We start from the raw sequence: 24,359 nt of genomic DNA, 5'->3' as shown, positions 1-24,359 counted from the left end.
TCCTTTAAGGCTTGTCAGACAATCATTTAAGAATCTTCTATTATTTTGCTTTAATTGCTAGTCCGGGTTTGGTTGAAGGCTACAGTTTGTCCGGTTAGAACAGGGGTGGGGAACCCTGGTCCTGGAGGGCCATTGTCCTGCAGAGTTTTGTTCCAACCCTAATTAAACACACCTGAAAAATCTAATTCAAGTCTTCACGATCACTTGGAAATTAAATTCAGGTGTGTTTGATTAGGGTTGGAACTAAACTCTGCAGGACAGTGGCCCTTCAGGACCCAGGGTTCCCCACTCCTGGGTTAGAACAAGTATGTCTCACTCAAAGTATTCAAATCGTTGACTTTATTAAATGTGCATAGATGTGTGGTTAGTATAATGCACGCAGACGCACAGTCCACAAAACCTCCTTTGATTTAAATCAATCCTGCTTATTTAAACTATAACTATTTACACTATTCAGCCGATCTCCCTTCCCGTTATCATAATACCTCCTCTATTCTCTGACACTGCGCAGACTCTCTAGCTAAAAGTTTTGGAACAGTCCATTTCACACTTAAAAACAGGGGTAACCGGATTAGTCAATTTATTAACGTTGACACTTTTCTACAATCATTGAAATGTGGGAAAAATGAAGAGAAAGGCAGCAGATATAGCATCCTTCTTCAGAAAGAGTAGCAAGAAGCAGCCAAATGAATCTTAGTAAATTTATTCAAAGTAAATTTCAAAAGTTTTATTTGATTAAATAGTTAAAAAAACATGAGGTTGAATTATGACTATAAATTGTATGTTAATCTCAATTTATTTTAATTAAAATTAAAGTATTGTAGCAATTGTTATACATTATTCTGATTAACTATAATACTTAAATGTATTTTAAGATTGAATGATAGAGATTTTATGTGCCACCCAGAGTAACTGCTGGCCCCTGCCTGGCCACCCCTATGAAAAATCCCTTGCTCCGCCACTGATTAGCAAAACACAAAAAATACATTATATTATAAATCTTTACCCGGACAAGTGACTTTTGTGCATGGACAAGTGAAACACAAATTTACTTGTCCGAAGGACAAGTTGCTCAAAAAGTTAATGTCAAGCCCTGAGTGCCCATAAAAAGAAGTGATGCGTATAGAAACCCCTTAAACGTCAGCCGGTCCTGTAATCGAAAAAAACTTTCAGAAACTTGTACGAACCCTGGCGAAGTGCATTCGGCACAGAAATAATCTGTAACACGCCCAACTGCTTTTTTGACACTTTGCCTACGTTTAGCATGAGGAAACAACTCTATAACTGTGTTAATAAGTCAGAATGCATTAAATACTATTGAACCACCCCTTTAAAAAGACAAAAATATCGACTATCGCCATTTATATCTGGGCAATTAACTGACTTATGAAAAGAAGCTATCATGGCAGGCCTATTTGTTACCTAGAAACCGTAATATTGAGAAACAACTAAATGGTCTGTTGAGTTGGCTCATACGATTCAGGTTGGACGGCTTCATGACTAAATCCTTGATCAGTGCCCTAACTACTGAACAAGGGAGCTGATTGAGACGCACCCATTGTTTAAGTCCAGGGACTTATTATGAATAGAGAGTTGGATTAGGGATCTTCTGATATTGTTTAAATTTTTAATCAACATTTTATTTCTGGCCTAGAATGACTTGCATGTACATTAGGCTACAATATTAATTATTTACATACTTTGTGATGCTTGAATTTTAAAAACATTGAAGTAGTCTTTATTAATAATCATTTTTATGCATTCAAATGTGAAAGGCTGAATGATTGAATGGGGTATTTATCCTTGTTCTTTGATGTGACATGTAGACAACAACATTTTGGTTGGGTCTGTAATTCCTTTAAAAGCTTTCTAAAAACCTCTCTCAGAAAGCTATATTAGGGTGGGGGATTTTAAACACATGGTTTTGCACCTATTTGAAGTTAAAGCAACCAAAAATGATTTTTTTTAACTCTTTGCTTGACTTTTGCAGCTTAACTTTAGCTTTGGTTAAGGTGGAGCGTTAATATAAATTTTTTATATTTTAAGAATGATTGGCAGACCCCAGCTGAAGACCCCTGTGCTCTCTATGATGTCAGTCAAAAGCATTACAGGAAATGAAGAACAGTAAAATGACTTGGAAGGCTTGTATGATTGCTCATGACCTAGTTTAAGGCTTGAGTGCTAATGGACAGAAGCTCCTTGTTAATTATGGAAAGAGCTTAATGTTAACTATTTAATGTTACATTTGGCTAGTATGGCTACAAACTTGGCTGTCGTCTTAGCAGTACTGTTTCTCTCTCTAGTCAAGTATTTGCACCTCATGGGATGTCTTGTTCTCTGTCGTTTGCTTTTCTCTGAAATGTTGAGTGTGAATTCTAAATATTGACAAACCACACTGTGGGATTACACTTGTGCAAATCAGTGGTCTAAATCTCCCTAAATGTTTGCTATGCTCTAACAAATGAAAGAGATTATCAGGCAATACCCAGATTTCTGCATTTCTATTTTGCACACACTTCCCCATACGTTCAGTTGACTGTTTGTACTTAAAATTATTACACTATGATTGCTTAAATATTAAGTTCTAATCATAACCGTCCTATTAATTTAAAATGAACTTAAAGAACAAATTAAAGTTTGTTGTTTTTTAAATTTGCGCAAGATAGAATTCTACATATTTCTTGTTACACAATGTTCATTTTGTGTGCACATGGCTATAAAAACCTCAAAAGGGGCAAATAAATTTAATAAAAATGTCAAAGTTTTATGTTTTGTTTTTGATTACTACACAACAGATTTTTAGATTATAACTTTGTCGCTTATGGTGTTTGGGGGATTTTTGGACCTTGACAGATGAACCACAATAAATACTTATATGGCAAGAGCTGCTTTACAACTGCTCAAATGTTCCTCTTGTTTTACAAAAAAGCTAACAGCAATAGTTTTCTTTTCGTTGGGTGAACTAGCGCAAGACTGGTTCTTTCATCTAATGAATAAGGCTATTTTTGACCCAAAAGCAGCAGAAACCACTTTAGCCAAAAGTCTCTGCATGTAATGAAACTTTCCTGTCATCTCTTTGAAGCTCAGTATGTATTTGGCTGCTCTCAGCAGTCCATATGCAGCACTTCAGCACCTCGTGGAGAGTTTGGCTGATCAGCTGCTGTGAACGGACAGATTGAAGTGGGCTGTATGCATCCGTTTCCCAGCTAAGCATTACTGCAGATACTGAATCTGGTGCTTTGCCATGAGCAGAAATGAAGCCGTATTAAAAATGTGCATGATTGTACTTCATGCATGCAGCTCTATTTTCCAATTGTTGATCTGAAAATATTTGCTCCATGTGTGCTTGTGGTTATCACTTTATAGAGAGGTAAAATGTTTGTTCTGCTGTGGTCCGGTGATGGCGCATATCCAAGTTTGGTTGAAAGTGTGCAGAGTCAATTTAGTCTTATCAGGGATGCTCACCTTGCACTGCAGCCATGCATAGAAGCCACAAGCCAATTGGTTTCAGTGGGAGCAGAGTGACGAGCGGTTTCGCGCTCGCATCTCAAGCGGACCTGCCACCTCATTAAACTCGGTTGTTTTGCTGTGACTGCAGCGCATCCCTGTCATCTCACCCCTGGAGCCCTCTGTCTGGAGATTTCTCTCCTTCTCAAAAATGTAATGCTGCAGAATAAGACTGAGACATGGACATTGTTTGCAACATAGGCAAATTGCAATAGGCTGTCACTGCAAGCTGAAGAAATGTGCAGGAACATTAAGGAGGCGCAGAGTATGACACACAAAATATAGATTCTCTTTTTGCTGATCCTGTTTAGTCAAGTAAAGTAAACACCCGATGGGCAAGATGGCATCTTACCCAAGAAGTGCTATAGTAAGTTTGTGTGCAAGAATACCTTTGAATCCCAAATGAATAAAATGCCACAACTGAATTTGACAGCTAGTATCATGCATTTTCTACAATGTAAACCGTATTTATTACCCATGAGAACAGCATGTCAAAGAGTTTTTATTAAAGGAATACTCCACTTTCATAAAAATATGTACTCACCCTCATGTCATCCAAGATGTTTGTCTTTCTTTGTTTAGTCGGGAAGAAATTTTTTTTTTTTAAGAAAACATTCCAGGATTTTCCTCCATATACTAGACTTTTGTGGACCTCAACAGTTTACAGTTTCAATGTCGTTTAAAATTTCAATGCAGCTTCAAATGGCTCCAAACGGTCCCAACCAAGGCATAAGGGTCTTATCTAGCGAAACGATTAACATTTTCGCCAAAAATGTACTTTCAAACCACGTACTTTTCAAACTTCTCATCTTGCACTAGCCGTATGACATGCCAGCGTGACCTACACATCTTGGATGATGTGACGGTAAGTAAAATATCAGGATTCAGTGTTTCCAACAGAATTTTGAAAGACTGTGGCGGTGATGACGTCACACGCCGATTAGCATATATGTGACGTAATTGCGTCGTGTTTTACTATTCGGACGGGATTAGTTTTACATAGGGAGTTGGGAGAAAGCAATTATTATCAGAGCTTCTCAGTGATTTTAGTCCTGTCTGAATGCTCCATGTCAGTAATCATACGGCTACTTTTACCTTCTGTAAAAAGGTCTGGAGAAATTACCTCAGGTAATACTAATCCTGTGCGAATAGACCAGCTGTAAATATACACGTAAATTGCATCATTTCCTGTTAATTTGCGGGTTTCTTTTAAATATAAAAGCGCTTAAATTTACTTTTACAAGTCAGTGTCAAGTCAGTTCCTGAATAACACGACACAAACTTAAAAAAGTCAAATTTACTTCCACATCTGTGTCATGTTGTTTGCACATGTGATATCAGGAAACAAGGTAATGTGCACGTGAAGACAAGAGTTTACCCCTGTAAAAGAGTCCCGTCCGAGTAGGGCTATCTGTCACATTATATTGCAGTATATACTGAATGCTATTTTAGGCTACATATTATTTGTTCTGTTGTCTATAAAATAGTGACGACCCACGACCCAGTAACTCTGTTTAATCCAACCAGCTCTTTCTTTAACTGCTGCTAAAAATGTGACATTGTTTGAAAAAATCATAATACATTACATTGAGGCTGTACTGATGATGCTCTTCTCATCAGTGTTGTTGTGTTATGAGCGCTTTTTTATTTAAATACGAGTGGTAGTTTTATTGTATATCGCGTATATAGCGCAGACAATTTGTTGCAAATTCATAAATATGAGAGAATACACGGTTGCTGTTAATACAGAACACGTGCACGGGCATACTGCATCATGGGTAGGGAGAGAGCTAGGACACAGACTCACACCAGAACGGGTATATGTGGGAAACACTACTGCTAACCTTTCGTTAAGTCATAAACACGATCAGTCGTCTTATAACGTCTTATCTGTTATAACGTCCGTGACTGTTGATGTTTTCATGAAAAAGAAAGTACACGGAGGAGTTAAAATACTTTTCACTGTTATGTGAGAGAGGCGCGCTGCACGTAAAACAGAGAGGAGAGGGGCGCGCGCTGTTGAGCCGCTGACCGCAACGAGAGAGAGAGAGGGAGGCGCGCTGAACGCTCACTACAATGAATTAAGATGTTTTATAAAGTAAAATTAAAATGTAAATGGGAATCATGAAAAATCTTATTTGTGGCGGACAGTGTTGATCCTGTGGTGGGCCGCCACAGATTAATCAATGTATGGGAAACACTGGATTCGTTTTTTAATGAAAGTGAAGTATTCCTTTAAATTGAGGGTGTTTCCAAAATATTTTAATTTAAAGCCCCCCTAACCTAGAAAATGCATTTTCGCCAGTGAGTCGCCAGTGTGTGTGCAGAAACATCCTATTCTGCACAAATCCTATGGATTTGTAATTATACAAATCCATCTATTCTTCTTTGTGTAATCTCCTTTAAACCACAACAGTCACATAAAACAGGCTGTTGGGGATCCCTATCAATGTGATGTCACATTGATTACACCCCAACCATGAGTGCATAGTTCAACCTTCTGTCAGAGACGCATTTTTTATGTTGTCCAAAGCAGATTGTGTAAGTGCTTTAGCCCCAATTTTGCATACAAGAGGGGAACAGGAGCTTTCTTTGCATTTAAAGAGAAAAACACACACAAAAAACAGCAATTTTTTTTGCAGCCACAAATGGCCATATTCAACATCGTATAATTAAAGATCTGTGGTGCATTTTAAGCTGTAACTTTACAGACACATTCTGGGGATACCAGAGACTATTTTTATATTGCTGAAAACACCTACGTTAGTGGCCATTTAAAGCAAGGAATCTGTGAAGAATGTAAGACAGAACCCATTGTCTGACCTCCTTGAAGTTTTTGTGACTCTGAACACAAACAAATCCCTGCAGCCATCTTCCAACATATAGTGGAAAATCTCTCCAAATTATGGTTTAAGATGTAAATAGTCAGCAACCACATGGTTGTGTTTGTGTCTCCACAAAGCAATTTGCCATATGACCTTCAAAAAAAATACTATTGGTACATGTATAAAAACTAAATAGTGTTATCATTGAACCATGTCTTAAAGTGTTATTGTACTGTATAAACTTGGAATGATGCATTACAGAGCTCCACAAAATAAATCCTGTTTATCCTCATCATTCATTCTCACCCTGTTTACTTTGAATGAAATAGCCAATCTATTATAATTCCTGTTTGTTTGCTTATAAAGAAGCTTTGAGATGGGATTTGCGGAATGCTTGTCAGAGTAGTATAAATATAAATACAGTATATGATTGTGTTTTTAAATCTAGTAATCCTCATTCATGCTGGCGGTACTGCAGATCTAGGTCACAAATGCCAAGATAAACACTCAATGGAGCTGAAATTATGAAAGCGCAGCTTTAAAATAGACACACTGTGCAGACTTGGATAAATCTTATATGCACAGTGCTATGCAATACAGTGACTCTGCATTATATACAGTACACACATCACTGAAATACATATATACAGTGTATTTCAGTGATGATATTGTATTTTTTATTGCTATGGTCGAGTTTATGGATATTGTTTCTTTCTTGAATGAAATCAATAACTGAATGCCTGATGATGGTTAAATAAACCCATGTTCAATTTGGAAAAAGAAAATTAGATTTTTTGTTCAATGACAGCCGAATCTATTCACAAAGCCTTTGAAAAGCAGAGCTATCTAGCCCGTCTGCTGTATGTGTGTGTGTGTGTAACTACAGTAGCGGAGGTTATTATGCCTCTGTAATGAATGGTAAGGAATTGTGCATGTTTGCACTGAGATGAATGGTTGGCTAATAATGGGCCCTCCTGTGGTGGTCCTGTCATTTGCCTGACTATCTTTCTTTTGGCTCTCTGACAAATAACCAAGGACACCCGCATTATGGCCAAAACCTGCTTGTTGTCAGAGTACGATTTTCTGGAGAGGCAATTCTTTTATTTCTTTATTTTGACATTTAGCTGTCAAGATACTTTCTTTTTGTTACTCTCTCTGTTTTTGTATCCTTTATTTTCTCTGTTTATTTCTCTGGTGTCTGAAGGAAGGCATAGATAACATATTGTTGAGGTGGGAGCCTTTGAGTTTCAATTAATATGAGTGCCGGCTGCTGATTGGCTGATGCGAGTCTGTCACCATGCTTGTGACCCACATTGGAAGAAGGATTTGGCAGATAGCTGAAGGAATATGTGAAGCAAGACTGCACAGAATGGAGCGTGGCAGGATGACACAGTTACCTGGCAAAAACTCTATGCTTGAGTTAGCAGTACAGACATGGACTGCAAGCAGTGATTTATTATTTTTTTATTTCATAGTTAAAGTTGCCATGAAATGGAAGTAGTGATTGTCTATATCCGAGTGAAACCGGCTTCTGAAATTAAATAAGGCAGGGCTGGACTTAAATTCGTCCGTCAAGAACTGATGGATCGTTTGAAGTTGGGTTGTGTTGCTAATTCTACCGTCTACCGGCCATACCATATAACCAGAAGTAAATCTCCGGAGATCGTTTTGAGGAGTGGATGAGATTTGTGTTTTTGAATAAAGATTATGAGGGCAAATTATTTATTTTTAAAAACAAAGAAGCTCATAAGTCATTTGTAAAAAAAAAACACAATATTCCAAAACAAATGACAGTTTTTAGTTTTATTTTCATGGCAACTTCAAGAAAATTCTGAAGTGTCATATAAGATAATAATACTGAGGCACAGTATTGTTTGGATCACTTTCAAAGAAATTTTTTTAGCTGATAATTTTGTTATTTTGTACATTATTTTATGGAAGTCTGTAAAGTCTGTCCATGCGTATTTTCTATGCCTGAACTGCATAATTTACATGTTTTAGGACGTTTACTTTATTAATAACATAACAGCCGTTTTAACGATCCACATAAGGAGAGTAGTAGAGTTAACTGTGATGTATGCATATCATCGCTGCCTGATGAAACTCACGTATGTCCAAAACGGTTACTTTTCAGGAAGTGAAAAAACACTGTATTTCAAAAGCAGTTGAGTGTAGCGTTGTCATACTTGGTACGGCATCTTTACGTGTAAGCATATTCTTGCCAGTGTAAAGATATAATCCACATTTGACCAAAATTGAGTTTAAATGGACATACGTGAATATTTTACAGTAACGGTGACCGATACGCGTTCTTCCGATCATTCATTAGAATGGGCAAGTTGCGTTTCATATTGACAGATGAATACGCTCAGTTTATTAAGTAGCCTACGTCTTAGTTTATTAAATACGCTTAGTTTATTTAATATTAATAAATTAGTGTCTCTTGCAAACTAATGAATCAATACACTGACATGGTAATGCTAGACAGAAACTTTGTTTGCACAGTCCTACCGTAATTTTGTCACTCCTAGACAAACGTCTGGCTTCAGGGGGGAAACGTTTACCTCGATGAGGGAAAGTCATCGTCTCACCAGGCTATGTTTATTCGGCTATCCAGTGCTGAGCTTCGATGAAACTTTACGAGACCGGTGAGATGCTTCCACCAGGCGGGAGAAACGCGGCGTGATTGACACCAAATGGATATACTTAAAAATCAGATGACATAATTTCACAACTTTTTATTGGCCATTTAGATATGTGAAGCATACTGTATACGGAAATGAACCTGGACAATCAATCCGTCGAAAAATCGACAAAATGGACATACATGGTTTTCATCGGACAGCGACGATATGCTCTCATAAAAAGAGAAGAAATACGGGTCAAGATCTGGGGATTGTTATGTGCACTGTACTGTAAACTCTCAGAAAAAAGGTACAAGAAGGTACAAACGTTGTCACTGGGGTGGCACCTTTTTAAAAAGTACCCTTTTATACATAAAAGGTGCATATTGGTACCTGAAAGGTACATATGTGTTCCAAAAATGGGACGTATTAGGACCTTTTTTAAAAGGTACCTTCCCAGTGACAGCTTTTGTACCTTTTTTTAAAGGGGACTTATTACATGCACATGTAGTAATAACAATAAATTACACATAATTACTTGCAATCAACACAGAATCTTACCCTAACCTTATAGTTATTATATATTTGTGTTCTTATTTGTGTAATTTCACCGAATTAATATGCGTACCTTAAAATATATTGTACACTAATTGTTTTATTTGTTTTACATTAGTGTAATAAAATAACTCTTACGTAAATGACTAGTAATTGTCCTTTGGTTTGCCTTAGTCATGGTTTCATAAATTGCACATGAATGCTGAGTTGTGGGATGCACTCATGTGTTGATGATTATATTATACAGTAAGGGGAATGGGAAATGCTGAGGTTGAAGACATGCCACATGTTCCTGTTTGAGGTGATGATCTCAGTTTTGGCTGCTGTCCTTGTAAAGAGCTCTCTTTCTTTCTCTCTCTTTGCCCACATTGAAATCGGGACTTCACTGTTCTGACACAACTCCAATGGCTTTTGTTAATTACTAACAAAAGATCCTTGTGTGACTCAAGAATTAGGGCAGACCGGCTTGGATGTAAACCCCCATGTGATTGTGATTTAGGAATAATATGTGTGTGTGTTCATGTACTGCGTGTCAATGGAAGTATTTCACTGCTGGACACTAATAAGCTTCTATTGGTGATTAATGATATTGTGCTGTGCCTTTACTTTCCTTTGAGTCTTTTTATAATGTTTACATTATACACTTCATGACTGTAACAAAAGGAAAGTCTGTAATGTTTAGATTATCAACTTTTATTGCTACTATAAAAGCACAGAAGCAACTGTAGCTGTACACATTTTCATTAAAACATTGTTCTATTAAGTAACACTTGCTTAAAGATCTACTTTCTGATATACATATCAAAATATCCAAATTAGTTTAATGTGTAAACACTAAAAAAAGATATACATGCAAAGGTGCTTGCATGTAAGATAATTATAAAAGAAACCATTAACAGATGGTCATCGCATACTAATGGTATGATATTAGCATGCTTTTGAAGTGCCAAAAATAATGAATTATAAATATTACTCAAACTATTTCAAGTGAAAAGGGCATTTTCATCTGTTTCTGTTCATAAACTGCTTAAGAGACTGTGCATTCAGTGCATTTTATTAATTGTCTTTGATTGTAATGCAACTAAAGTCAGAAGGCGTCAGATGAATTATAGGTTTGTTAGGTGCCTGGTATAAAACAACTGTATTGTTTATTATGAAATGAATGTTTTCTCAGGCCATATGTGTTAGTATAAGCTCATAATAAACCAAAATTGAGGTTATCCCTCCCCGGAAACCGATCCTGTATGTGTTAATCGTTTGTTTTAGATTAGGTCTTTTGTTTATTTGCCTTTTTTTAATATGAAGTGTTTTTTATGTCTTTAACACATTCTAAAACAAAAAGACATCATGTTAAAGAAGTTACTATATCATTACACCTTTTCCTGAACGTGTGTTTGTTTCTCTGCAGGGTCGACATGTTAAAACGGGCCAGCTTGCTGCCATCAAGTGTATGGATGTCACAGGGGTGAGCTTATTTTCAGTATTTGACTTTTTTAATACTGGACCTTTTGAGATTTTTCATGTCCAAAATACTTATTGGCCGAAATTCCTAGCTTATATTTGCAGGTTTATTTTAGCTTTATTTTTTTCATTACAAAAACCTTTTATATATTCATATCAGTTCATGTCCTTCACAGTATGATTTGTCTAAACTTACAGAAAAACGCCACCGTTTTCAATATTTTACTATGTTCTTACCTCAACTTAGACAAATTAATGCATACTTATCTTTTGTCAATGCGTGCACTTAATCTTTTTACAATGTGTTGTAAATGTGTTACGACTGTTTGGATCCTATGAATGGGGCTAGGCTAAATGCTAACACATTCACGAGGCGCTGTATAAAGATGAAGTGCACACATTGAATAAAGATAGGTATGTGTTAATTTGTCTAAGTTGAGGTAAGAACATAGTAAAATATTGAAAAACGGTGGTGTTTTCCTTTAAGAAAGCATACTTTTTCAGTAAGTTAAAAATGTGAGCTGCCTGCCGATGTATATAATTTCTTTACTATATATAACAGTCACTAGGGTACTGCTAGCATTTAATGTTACTGAATATTCAATCAGTATTCAATTATTTCAGTCATGTCTGCTCTTTTTTTTCCATGCTGTTTTTATTGTAAAGTGAATTAACTGTCAATTAAAGCCATGGGAGATTCTGAATTACATTTACAAATTTTAATTCAATAGCTGTTGTTATTTGACTAACGACGCTTGGTTGTGTTTGTAATTGCTTAGGCTGACTCCCTGCTTTTCAGAATGAATAACAGTTGAGTAACAAAGTACATGCATAAACATCAGTTCTTCTTAACTCTTTCGCCGCCAGCCTTTTTCATAATTTTCACAAAAGTTTAATTTTCTTCTTTAAATATGTAAACTTATAATTTACCAAATGAAAGAACAGACCCACTGCTTTAAAAATAACTGTTTCATCCTACCTTCATTAGTTCTCTAATCACCTCTCAAATTTGGGTAGGTTTCTTCAAAAACACCAAATTTTGAGGAAAAAGCTGAGATAATTGCATTTTTGTTAAGGACTTTTGATAGAGATCCCATTCAGACCAATCTTTAAAACACAATCTTTTTCCGTGTTTTATAAGTTGCGGAAGAGCGCCTAGTGGATAATAGTGGTATTGTGGAAAGCCGGAAAAATTGGCAGGGAAGCGTTTTTTCTTGATTTCGAGATAACTCGTCAATGGCGGCGAAAGAGTTAAAGAAGATGATGACTTGCCTACATAGTCAGCATATTTTACCTTACTGTACTGTATTGAGTGATATTCAAAAAATTAATATGTTTGGTATTGGTAATAATAATCAAACGTTTGGGGAGTAAAGAGGACTGCTCTCTGTAGCATTAGGTCAGCACTTTATATTTTGTTTTCACTAAAATCCAAACTCACAAATAAAGTACTAAGAACTTAAACAACATAGTCCATTAAATATTACATATCGTCGCTGCCCGATGAAACTCACGTATGTCCAAAACGGTTACTTTTCAGGAAGTGAAAAAAAAACACCGTATATCAAAAGCAGTTGAATGTAGCGTTGTCATACTTGGTACGGCATATTTACATGTAAGCATATTCTTGCCAGTGTAATGATATAATCCACATTTGACCAAAATAGAGTTTAAATGGACATGCGTGCATATTTTACAGTAACTGTGATCGATACGTGTTCTTCCGATCATTAATTAGAATGGTCAAGTCGCGTTTCGTATTGACAGATGAATACGCTCAGTTTATTAAATAGCCTACGTCTTAGTTAAATACGCTTACTTTATTTAATATTAATTATACATTTATTAAATGTCTCTTGCAAGCTATGAAGGGACAATGAATCAATACACTGACAAAGTCCCTGCAACACCAGCTCAACCGAACAATGCCAAAGCACCACAACGTAGAAAACAGCAGCGCGTTTAATAAATGATTACAATGAATTTCATTACATATGTACAAGAAAACACACCATCAGCATACAACGCAACATATGTGACCCTGGACCACAAAACCAGTCTTAAGCATCGCTTGATTTTTCAAAACATTTTAACCAAATGCTTTCACAAAGTGGTGGGGAAATCCCCAGCGTATAACACCAATGCTAGACAGATACTTTGTTTGCACAGTCCTACCATAATTAAGTAACTCATAGATGTTAGTCTGGCGTCCGGGGGAAACGTTTACCTCGAAGGAAAGTCATTGTCATGTTTATTCGGCTATATCCAGTGCTGAGCTTCGATGAAACTTTACGAGACCAGCGAGATGCTTCACAGGCGGAAGATATGCGGCGTGATTGACAGCTTTGACACCAAACGGGTACGTGAAAATCAGATGACATGATTTCACAAGTTTTCATTGGCTATTTAGGTATGTGACGCATACTGTATATGGAAATGAACCTGGACATTCAATCTGTCGAAAAATCTCAAAATCGGCAAAATGAACATACGTGAGTTTCATCGGACAGCGACGATATGCAATGATTCTAGTTAACTATTATGTCAGCATTATTGTATTGTGCCACTTCTACTAAAATGACAGCATGCTAGGTTTTAAGACACATCTTCTGTCTGACACGTAGTGAAAGAAAGCAAGATAAAGAGAGCTAAAATGAGGCCTGTCATTAGCTCAGATTGCCTCTCATCAGCAACATCCATCAGCATGCTCTTGAGAAAAGATCATTGAGTGGAGAGCTGAGGTGTCCCAGAGGAGTACTCCAGTCAGGGTGTAATGAGAGGGTCTTATCGCTAATCCCATGCCCTCGCTTCCTTTCTGCTTCAGCTCTCTACTTCACGTAAAACGCCTGCATCTTTTAGTGGGCCATTCATTCTCGTTTATAGTAGGTTAGCTGGAGTGGTCTCGCTGACCTCAAGTTTTACTTAAAGTAGACAATGTTAGATGCCATGCATCCCATGATGCCTTGCTGCATGTGTACCTACAGGAGGAAGAGGAGGAGATCAAGGCTGAGATCAACATGCTAAAAAAGTACTCCCACCACAAGAACATTGCCACCTACTACGGTGCCTTCATTAAAAAGAACCCTCCTGGCATGGACGACCAGTTGTGGCTGAGTACTGTGCCCCATTTTTTATTATAAAGAAATTGAGTATGTTATATTTATATGCGGTGTGCACACACAGCTCTCTATATAAATGACTGTTATTGAGCCAGTGGGAAGTGCATGAAAAATTGGCTTTGAATGCGCATTACTGAACAGAAGTCAAAATGCCAGTGTCTTGCCTACAAAGTGGTGTTCATGGAGAGTAAAAACTTTTGTGAACTTTCTTATATGCATTTTAGGACCAGAATGCTCCAATTTTGTTTTAGTTTCTTTTTTGCTAACCCCCCACGCCTGCAGTCTAGACCCGTTATAGCAATGGTATTTCTGCTCCACCTCTCGGATTAACTTCTTTACGTAATATTTCTCTCCTACCGGCCCTTTCCCTCTCTGTCTACTTGCATTTTCACCCACGGGTGTAAGAAAGGACAGCCCTGATAGTGGCAGGGTAATTTGTGTTGTTTATCAGCGGCCGCGGGGACATGCGGGCATGCGGACCAATAAAGATAGACATCACAGGAAATGAAGTGCATTTGTGACACATCTCGGCATAGATTGACAGCTCTTGAATGGAGAGACCTTTGAAATGAAGGTTGACATTCCCACTGCTGTAAGACTTGAGGGCCACAAACCTCTCATTCTCTTTAATATTTCCTATGACCCGCCAATCACAAGGTGAAAGAGAGAGATATTGTGAAAAGATATTGGTCAGAGAGCGTGATTGAAGCCCACATTAAGATTAGTCATCTTTGTTTGGTAGTTGGTTTCAGGTTTCTGTGGAAATCTATTTTTTTGGGGGGGGGGGGCTGCTTCTGGGATTGGCGTAAGCCTTTATGCTAAATGTAATTAAGTAATGTAAAACTAAACTTAAAAAATTAAAACTGTTACAGAAAGTTATTTAAACTTATTTAAAATTATTTTTAATAACTTAAAATTTTTAATTTCACTGTACTTATATTTATTTATCCAAAAAAAGTTTAATTGCAATTGAATACGCTTGAGTTAGTCCAACTTCTAAAAATCCCAAAAATCTGACCATTAGTGTTGTGCAATATACCTCGTAGTAAGATAGTCCTATCGTCAGCCTGTAAGATTGCCAATACACAATAATATCAGGGGGTGGGGTCAATAGTTTACTCATTTATTTATTTGTTTACGTTTACTAATTTATAACAAACTCACAACTTTTGCGCTGTCAATGCAGTGCTCCACTATTAAAGATACATGGAAAAATGTGCATTTGCATTTTAATTTTTTATATAATTGTCAATAACATGTACAATATCATAATAATGTATTTAGATAAATGTAACAAAAATAGTGATATGGGGATATGAATATTGCAATGTAAACACTATGTGTGCAACATGACACATTTGTGCTGATTCATGGCCTGCAGTCATGTGTGATAGTCTGAACTTGAGTCAGTGTCTCAAAATAGGGATGTTTTAATAGAGTGCATCATAACCCTAAAGACGGCCTTATCAGTGATGTTTAATGATGTCATTCTTGCCATTATTTATTTCATTGCACATAAGACAAAAACAATTTTCATGTGATTTATAATGTAATGGAAATCAGGCAGCAATGTGATTTATCTTGTGTAATAAGTGGCTTATGATCTGCTGCTCATATAATATCGCAAGATTATTGAACTTGAACTTGAACTGTATGTGCATAGTGGGTTTATTCATCATTGAACTTCCCAAAACTTCCAGCATACCAGCCTCAGATGTAGAAAATGTATTCTAGTGAATTAAATAATGTAGCAAAGTGTTGCCTTATTTAGCCGGAGCTCCATAGTCATACAGCTTGAGTGGTTGTTGTGTAGTCGAGCACACGTCTCTGAAATCTGGTGTTTGAACTTGAAGCCTCTTCTCAAAGGTTAGACGGGACACTCTCCACTGAAGTGCAATAAGAGGAGCTTTAAAAGGACATTCCACTGTTTTTGAAAATATGCTCATTTTCCAGCTTCCCTAAAGTTAAAAATTAGATTTTTACGATGATATTACGCACTGGCCGAAAATAGTCCCCTGCCATTGAAAGTAACCAAGGGGACTGTTTTTGGCCAGTGCGTGGTGTCGCTGCGCCTGCTGCAGCCATGTTACATTAGCAAAGTCTTTGATTATTACGCCAGTTTGAGAGTGTGGGTCCTAACCATGTCTGCCTAGAAAATCGCGGCTTTTATTTTCCGTCGGTCTTAGCACACGATGTAACCACAGAAGAGTCAAGTTTTAAATCGGAAAAAATATTGAAACTCTTTGGTTATTCTTAGCGCGATGCTAATGGTCTAATCAGATTCAATGGATTGTGCTAAGCTATGCCAAAAGTGCTAGCAACAGACCCGGAGATCAGCTGAATGGATTTCAAAACCGTAAGAATCAAATGTTTAACTCTAGGGAAGCTTGAAAATGAGCATATTTTCAAAAAAAAGTGTAATGTCCCTTTAAGCACCAGTCTCTTCCAATTACAAAAAAAGTCTAGACTCTAAACTGGACAATTTGAGGATCGACAAATCTGACTACTTTTTTGCAGACGTTTCCCACAACCAGGCTTGTGGCTTGTTACTCTGAAGCAGTGAAAGTGAAATTACATTTCACGTCCACAGTTGTTTAGATTAAACTAAAAACTGGCTTGTTTAAACCATCAGTTGGTAAAGAGGCAGTGTTTAACTTGATACAGAAGTGGACAGCTGTGGGGTCAGACATTGGATGTGTTGTATTGTTTTTAGGAACTTAAGTCATGTTTTTTTACAACCCCAATGTTTTTTGTCCCAGACACACCCAGGTAACCAGTTCTGCAGATCATATTTTTGGTTTTCATTTGCAATAAATATGCCATTTACCTTGACTGTGGACCATTAGGTTAGTTCTTGTGAGATATTTCAGTTTTTCTCAATTTTTTCAGATTTTTTTTCACAAGAACAGTGAAAATATTTGTCACTTGCCCTTTTCATGAGAACAAATCCTGTTTTCTTCTGTAAGGGTTGACTGCGTCCTTCTGGGGAAACAAATGGGGACAGATTAATGGGCAGTGATTAGCTAACACGCTCGCTGTGTAATGTAAGCCTGTCTGCCATAGAGGACTAACACATTTTGGATCAGAGGACTTTCCTTTACCTCTAAGGTCAATAACAGTAGAAAAAAAATCATGACTGATGAAATTTTATTCTGTTCTGCACATGGTTTGAAATGTGATAGGACAGCATTAAAAAAGATTCAGAAACTACTGATCCTATCTGTCTGTTGTAACCAAACCAAATTCCTTAGGTGTATTATTATGGTGGCTCTTTATAACTTTTTATACTTTTGAGCAAAATTGTTCCTAATTTTCCACCAAACTTGTTAAAAAGCCTTGGTCTGAATCTTTAATCAGTTCCTCCAGAAAAACATGATTTTGCGATCGCATGATTCAATGCATAATAGGCCAAAGTCCGCATATTTTAAATACGGGGGCCGCATTTTTTAAATACGTTGCACTTTCGCCGCATAAATTGCAGATTTCTGCTCGCAAAATATGCGGGGCTTGCATGATTTCATAATCTTGCATTTTCGTAGCAAAAGTCGTATATATCTTAGAAAGTTGAAAAATGTTGCATTTACTTCATACAAACGCAGCCATGTCCCCATGTTGTCATGGGAACGTTAGGAGGTGACGTAATTACGCAACGTGAACATCAATGAAAAGCTGCAAAAGCTTAAGCTGCAAGCAGTTTCTGCAAGTCCGCGCAGTTTCTGCAAGTCCGCGCAGTTTCTGCAAGTCCGCGCAGTTTCTGCAAGTCCGCGCAGTTTCTGCATATTCCATTGCATTTTTTTAAGAAAACGTGTCGCAAGACCAAGGATTTTTGCTCACAACAATCACAAAAAAACTGTGTTTTTCTGGAAGGACTGCTTAATACTTTTTTGATACACTTATTCTTTATTTTCACTTTTCCCACAGATGTCAAGCTTATTTTGTAATAAAGCTTCGGGCAGAGCTTAAAATTTGAATGTCAAATATAAACATTTGATTTCAAGTTGCATCCTGTCTGTTATCTCTGGATATCAGTTTAGCTACGTAGGATTGTCCAGGTAACTGTAGTGCATTGTCGCCCAAGCATTGACGCCCAAGCATTGACTCAGTTACCAGATGTAACAACATCCTAAATCGAAATGCGAAATTGAACGAGGAGCTCTGGAAGCGTTGCACGTTGTCTGTCTCAGCTGATCGGTTGCGTTCGCCGACAAGTTTTGTTCTTGCAGACAAATCAAGTCCAATTAAACCTGAGTGATACGCTCTGTAAATCACTGCATCGCCTCTGACAGACACCAACCAGAGGGAGGGAGGAGGGGACCAGAGTCTGTAAGTGCATGACGGACGCTGGTCTCCTAACTCTTAACCATCATCCCAGCTCCCACTTGCATATTAATGTTCTCTCTATTTATCTCTCGCTCTCTCCTTCTCTCTCTCGGCCTGCTTAAAGATTTATGTCCTGCATTTGAATGCGCCTACTTGAGTGTTTGTGTTGAATGCTGCAATATTTATCCTGTTTTTTTAATGATCTCAGGGATGTTTCTCTCTCTTAGTACATAATAAAACCCACCCGTTGCTCAATGGAGTGTAATCTTATGATAAACTTACAGCCTGATTAAAGTAGACAGTCTCTTTTGTACTTTGTCCTGGTTGGGTTTGTGATCGTTTTGTCTTTCAAATGGGTTGTTATATTTTTAAAAGACAAAAGTAGAAATGTGATGCAACAGGACAACAGCACAGATATGAAGAATGTGCTGCTCCGAACACGGAGTGTGTGTGCGTGTTTGTGTGAAGGACAAAAGGGCGTTCGTGATTTGCAGCTGTGTGCATCAGACACAAAGTGACCTGTGCTGTTTCCTCTACAGCTGGTGATGGAGTTCTGCGGTGCGGGCTCAGTGACGGACCTCATCAAAAACACCAAGGGCAACTCGCTGAGGGAAGACTGGACCGCCTACATTAGCAGAGAGATCCTCCGGGTAAGTGCACGTGCTTTGACTCACCTGACTGAAATATCCTGTAAAGGTGGTCAAGTGGATTTCAATAAAATTGTCATTGTTTGTAGATAGTCCTAACTTGACCAAGAAAGGCTTGGCTACGGCAGTTCATTGGAACAAATGCGTCAAATAGAGCCGCCATCTTGACACAGGGGGCCCTTTAATGCTTCAGCGTCAATGTAGGCAAAGGTGTAATGGAATCACTATAAATTGTCATGAATGCAATTTTCTAATTTTTTTTTAGTTCATTCCAATGGTCAGACATGTACAGTATTTAGCATTGAGTCCAGAGAAAATGTAAAGTTTTGATATTAAGAAAATCTACTTTTTCTAAATATAATGCACAGTGCTAGTAGGCCTAACATCCATACACAGCACAAAATTCGGCATCCTCCATGAATTCGAAGTACAGGCGGAGATAGCAGCGTTACCTAGATACTTCCTATGACAAGACTCCTGTTCCAAGATGGCGGCGGTTTTGACGCATACTTAGAACCCCAAGGCGCAGGGTTCCCACAGGTCCTTGAAATCCTTGAAAGTTTGTGAATCTGGGGGGGGGGGTTCAAGGCCCTGGGAAGTTTTGAAAATATACATACATGGATACAGGTCGTTGAAAGTGCTTAAATCTATTTTATGCAAGAAGTTTTCTTTTTAAGCACACATGCTAAACTGTTCACTTTAAATGCTTATATCTTCTGTATGCAAATGTTGATTCATACTAAAATGCTTTTTGCATAGTTGTGTTTGACATGAAAACGTCTCGTGTTACGTATGTAACTCTTGTTCCCTGAGAAGGGAACGAGGAGCTGCGTCTTCCTTGCCATACTACCTGCGTCCCTGTAATGCCGTCTTTGGCAATATTTCAGATAGCGATATACTTCCTGGCTCCCGCGTCACCCTGTCTTTGTCGTTTAGCCTTACCATTGGTTGAATTTGATATACACATTCAGACGCACTTACACCTGGAGGCGTCCCCAAAGTGTCACCACAGTGACGCAGCACGAGTTCCCTTAAAAGGGAACTGTAACAATGTATCTTAAAAGGTAACAAGATGTAACCTTGCTTTCACTTGAAATATGTCCCCACATTTAGTCCTTGAATTTGAGGGTATTAGACCTGGAAAGTCCTTGAAAGGTCCTTGAATTTGAAGTTAACTAAGTTGTGGGAACTCCTTCAAGGTGACGACTAGTGTACACTATATATCTATGGGTGGTTGACAAGCTGGACTACCAGCTAGTGGACAAAATTCTGATGATGTGGTTATTTCTTAATGACCATTTATGGTCAGCAACAGTGTTTTCTTAACAAATACTGTGACCCCAAAATGCTTTTAGGCACTCAAACAATAAACATTCCTACTCATTTAACAATAAAATAAAGATAACACAAGCACACTATTCAAGCAGGGCATTTCACAATATGCAGTTTGTATAGTTTAAAATGATAAAATGAGATCGAATTGAGACCTAAAGGGCACTTTGTTTAGGGGGCGTACACACCAAAGCTTTAAAATTGTTTCCAATGGAAACACGGCATTTTTCAAAAAAGCCAGCATCAGGCGTTTTCTTTTTTGGTGCTCAGCGTTTTTTCCGCGTTCAACTAAGCACCGAGAGATTCAACTTTGGGTAAAAAGCGCAGCTCATCAATGTCAGTTCTCACATAGCCGTCCAATCACAATGGAGGAGGGGCGGGACCAATATCACAACAAACAACCGGCACATCTTTCAACAACTGATAAACAAAGCAGAAATATCACAGCAACCAAAGCGCTCAGCTGAAGAAAGCTGACAGTCTGCTGAAAAAAGGCTGGCATTCGGCGTCCGCCGGGCATTTTCAGATGCTTAAAAAAGCTTTGGTGTGCACGCCCATTTAGTGAAAGTGTACATACTTATCAAGGGTAGTTACTTACAACCTTTAGTTTATGAATGACGAGTTCTACCATTCTTCTGTCCTTGGATCCAATTCATTTTTTCTCTCCACCGGGGGCTCAGCCATCTCCACTTTAACAAAGTCATCCACAGAGACATCAAAGGCCAAAATGTGCTGCTGACAGAGAATGCTGAGGTTAAACTAGGTAAGAGCACAGTCCTGCAGACTTGAGATACCTTTGCTTTAAAGCCAACTCTGAACAGTGAAAAAGCATAAATGCTGTGCATGAGAATGCAAGTAGAAAATATTTATGGAGTGTTTTTTTTGAACAACCGCTTCTTTTAAGACCCTGCAGGGGAGTGAGGGCTTTGAGACGAAGCCTCGTAGATCAGAGGTAAATCAATTAGCCAGTGTGTAAATAATTGATCATCACTTAGTTCATGTCACTGCTACTAAAGCAGATTTCATAAATATGCTGAAGGCTGAATGCAGATTTGTGCTTTCGAAAGGAAATTTTCCGTTATGGCTCCCAGGTGAAGGCTGATGATGGTTAAGGATGAAGGAGATGCCTTGTAGCGTCACGCCTGGTTAGAAGTGTTAAACCTAGACATGACATCTGAAGCGTGAGAAAGCGCCTGATTAGGAGCAGGGCTCTTTAGTGATCTGCAGGGTTCCTGTCATGCCAAAGACACTGTGGCACTATTATTGTAGGGTTTTTTTTTTTGCTGCGTAAGAAGCTGTATTTGACTCACAATTACACCCACTTGTTATTTTGCCACAGATATCATAATCTATTAGCACATGATGAGACAACCCTCTGGCATGTATATTGAGACGGTTTATTTAAAATGTGCAAAATAATATGTCGGTACAGGAATTGTCACATTGACGTGAACACTTGTCCGGTGTGTCTAGCTGTCACAGTGCTTATAGATTGTTAATAAACTAATTTGACTTCTGTCTATTGTACTCCAGTGGATTTTGGTGTGAGTGCCCAACTGGACCGTACTGTGAGTCGCCGAAACACTTTCATCGGCACACCTTATTGGATGGCACCGGAGGTCATAGCATGTGATGAGAATCCTGAAGCCACGTATGACTATAAGGTGAGCTCTTCTTGGATAATATTCAATCCGTGTAGGTTTTAAACTTTTAAGAAGCAAATATATTTACTCTTAAACTAATGCACCATTAAAATAATTTGTTCAGTACGATTATTGTCACATCAAATGCGTGTAATAATTCTAATGCATTAATAAAACAAATATTCTGCTGCTAATCTTGTGTTTTTGTAATAAAGCAGCATCTCTCTCCTTTATTTTGCATTAGCCAGAAGGAGAGTATTGATCGCAAGTCCTCAATTTACTCAATACACATGTGAGCATATGCAATCAAAATCAAATAAACTGTCCTTGAAAACAATTTAGCCCCCATTATCCACAGATCACCCGCACTAATAGCGATCCGTGCCACAGCTGGCAGCAAAGATAGTGTCGCAATAACAGGACACACAAGTAGACAAACCCACAACTGCTGCGAGATCTCCACTTCCCGTTCGAAGAAATATTGAGCCATTTCTCTTTCTGTCGTTATGCTGTAGTCTGTTTTATTGCGTGTTTATAAATTCATTCCTGGTCTAGCTTAAAGCTCAGACAAATGCGGGATAAGAGAAGGCTTTTATTGCAGTATGAAATATCATCTGTGTGCAGCGGTTTTACTCCCTGTATTGAATATCCGGTGCATGCTTCACTGAATTTATATTACCATCACATCGGTTTGCATGTAAGTCGAATATATAATGCTCAGCACTACTGATAAAAACGTGCTCTGTTGCTCGTTTTGTAACATTGGCCTGGAAGGTTGTGGGTTCAGTCCTTTTACTATTCAAGAGAATTGCGTACAGTTGGTGAGATGCATTGTGGATCACTATCACCTGACAGAGGAAGAGATACAGTAAATTAACAAAAGAAAAGGAGAGGTTAAATGAATGCTATTTGTAAAAGAAGATTCTTTCGTGTATTTAAATGCCAGTCATGCAGGCAAATTGTGTGCCAGATGTGTTCAGTTTTTACTAACAACAGTTCCAGAGAACCATTGGGAGCGTGCCAGACTTCCAAGGAAGGCAAATGCTAGGTTACGTGATAAAGGTGCATTGTGTCTTTTTGATAATCTTTGTTGATTATGAAACAAATGTGACTTCAAAATCTGGTCAAACTAGTCATGTACCAACATGTGGCCACACAAGTTCTAGAATTAAAAGTTAAAAGCCAGTGAAACTATAACATATAACATATATATGAAAATATAACCTTGATTTCGTCAATATTGACTAAGACCATGACAAAGATCGAAATCAATGATGCTCTTAATTTAATTTGTAGATAGAGACTTTAGCCTGTATTTCACAGACAGGGTCGCATGTAATAATACGCAATATAATATACTGCAATCTAATGTACAGTGGCAAGAAAAGTATGTGAACCTTTTGAAATTTCATGGTTTTCGGAATAAAATGTGATCTGATCTTCACCTTCAAGTCAAGGGCAGTGACAAACATAATGTGTCAAAAGATCAGATTTTTTGTGTAATTATATTTAATGTCTTTATTAAACACACTCATTCAACATTCAAAATGGCAGTGGAAAAAGTGAAGGATCCCTTAGAAATAATAACTGGTTGGTTGACTCCCCCTTGGCAGCAATAACCTCAACCAGGCGCTTCCTGTTTCTCTGGATCAGGCCTGCACATTGTTGAGGAGGAGTTTTAGCCCATTCTTCCTGTCATATACTTTGGATGTCTCATGTGTATGGCCCTCTTCAAGTCAATCCATAGCATCTCTATTGGGTTGAGGTCTGGGCTCTGACTTGGCCACTCCAAAAGGCGGATTTTGTTTTTCTGAGCCATTCTGTTGTGGACTTGCTCTGGTGTTTTGGGTAGTGTTTTGTCCTGTTGCATCACCCACCTTCTACACAGTTTCAGCTGATGTACAGACATTCTCACATTATCCTGTAGAATTGTATGATATAGTTCATCTTCCTCTCAATGATTGCAAGCTGGCCAGGCCCTGATGCAGCAAAGCAGGCCCAAATCATGATGTTTCGTCAACCATACTTTACAGTTGGGATGATGTTTTCATGATGATATGGCGTGCCCTTTCTACGCCAGATGTAGCGCTGTGTGTTTTTTTCACAAATAGTTCAATCTTAGTTTCATCAGTCCACAAAACATTTTGCTAATACTGCTGTGGAGTGTCAATGTGCTTTTTAGCAAACTTCAGGTGTGCAGCAATGTCCTTTTCCTTCGTGGTGTCCTGTAGACTCCAGAGATGTTAGCAAGTTCCAATGATACCCTCAAAACTTTGGCTGTCATTTGGGGTTGTTCCTTTACCTCATTGATGAGTCTTCGTTGTGC

The 24,359-nt window shown here is 38.0% G+C and overlaps 1 protein-coding gene across 8 annotated transcripts in view; it reads left to right on the top strand.

The window, feature by feature from the left end:
* The window catches only part of tnika (TRAF2 and NCK interacting kinase a), a 116,118-nt gene that overhangs the window by 49,944 nt on the left and 41,815 nt on the right, over positions 1-24,359 (top strand). For all 8 annotated transcript variants that reach the window (XM_073875553.1, XM_073875552.1, XM_073875550.1 and 5 more), the window contains exons 3-7: positions 10,920-10,976; positions 13,957-14,085; positions 18,954-19,062; positions 21,064-21,153; positions 21,924-22,054. In XM_073875553.1, the coding sequence (XP_073731654.1) occupies positions 10,920-10,976; positions 13,957-14,085; positions 18,954-19,062; positions 21,064-21,153; positions 21,924-22,054 (516 nt within the window). The remainder of the gene's footprint in view (positions 1-10,919; positions 10,977-13,956; positions 14,086-18,953; positions 19,063-21,063; positions 21,154-21,923; positions 22,055-24,359) is intronic.

The sequence above is a fragment of the Misgurnus anguillicaudatus genome, chromosome 2, assembly GCF_027580225.2.
Source record: "Misgurnus anguillicaudatus chromosome 2, ASM2758022v2, whole genome shotgun sequence".
Taxonomy (NCBI): Eukaryota; Metazoa; Chordata; class Actinopteri; order Cypriniformes; family Cobitidae; genus Misgurnus; species Misgurnus anguillicaudatus.
The sequence above is the reverse complement of the archived record's forward strand: the minus strand, read 5'-3'. Positions and strand labels throughout refer to the sequence as shown.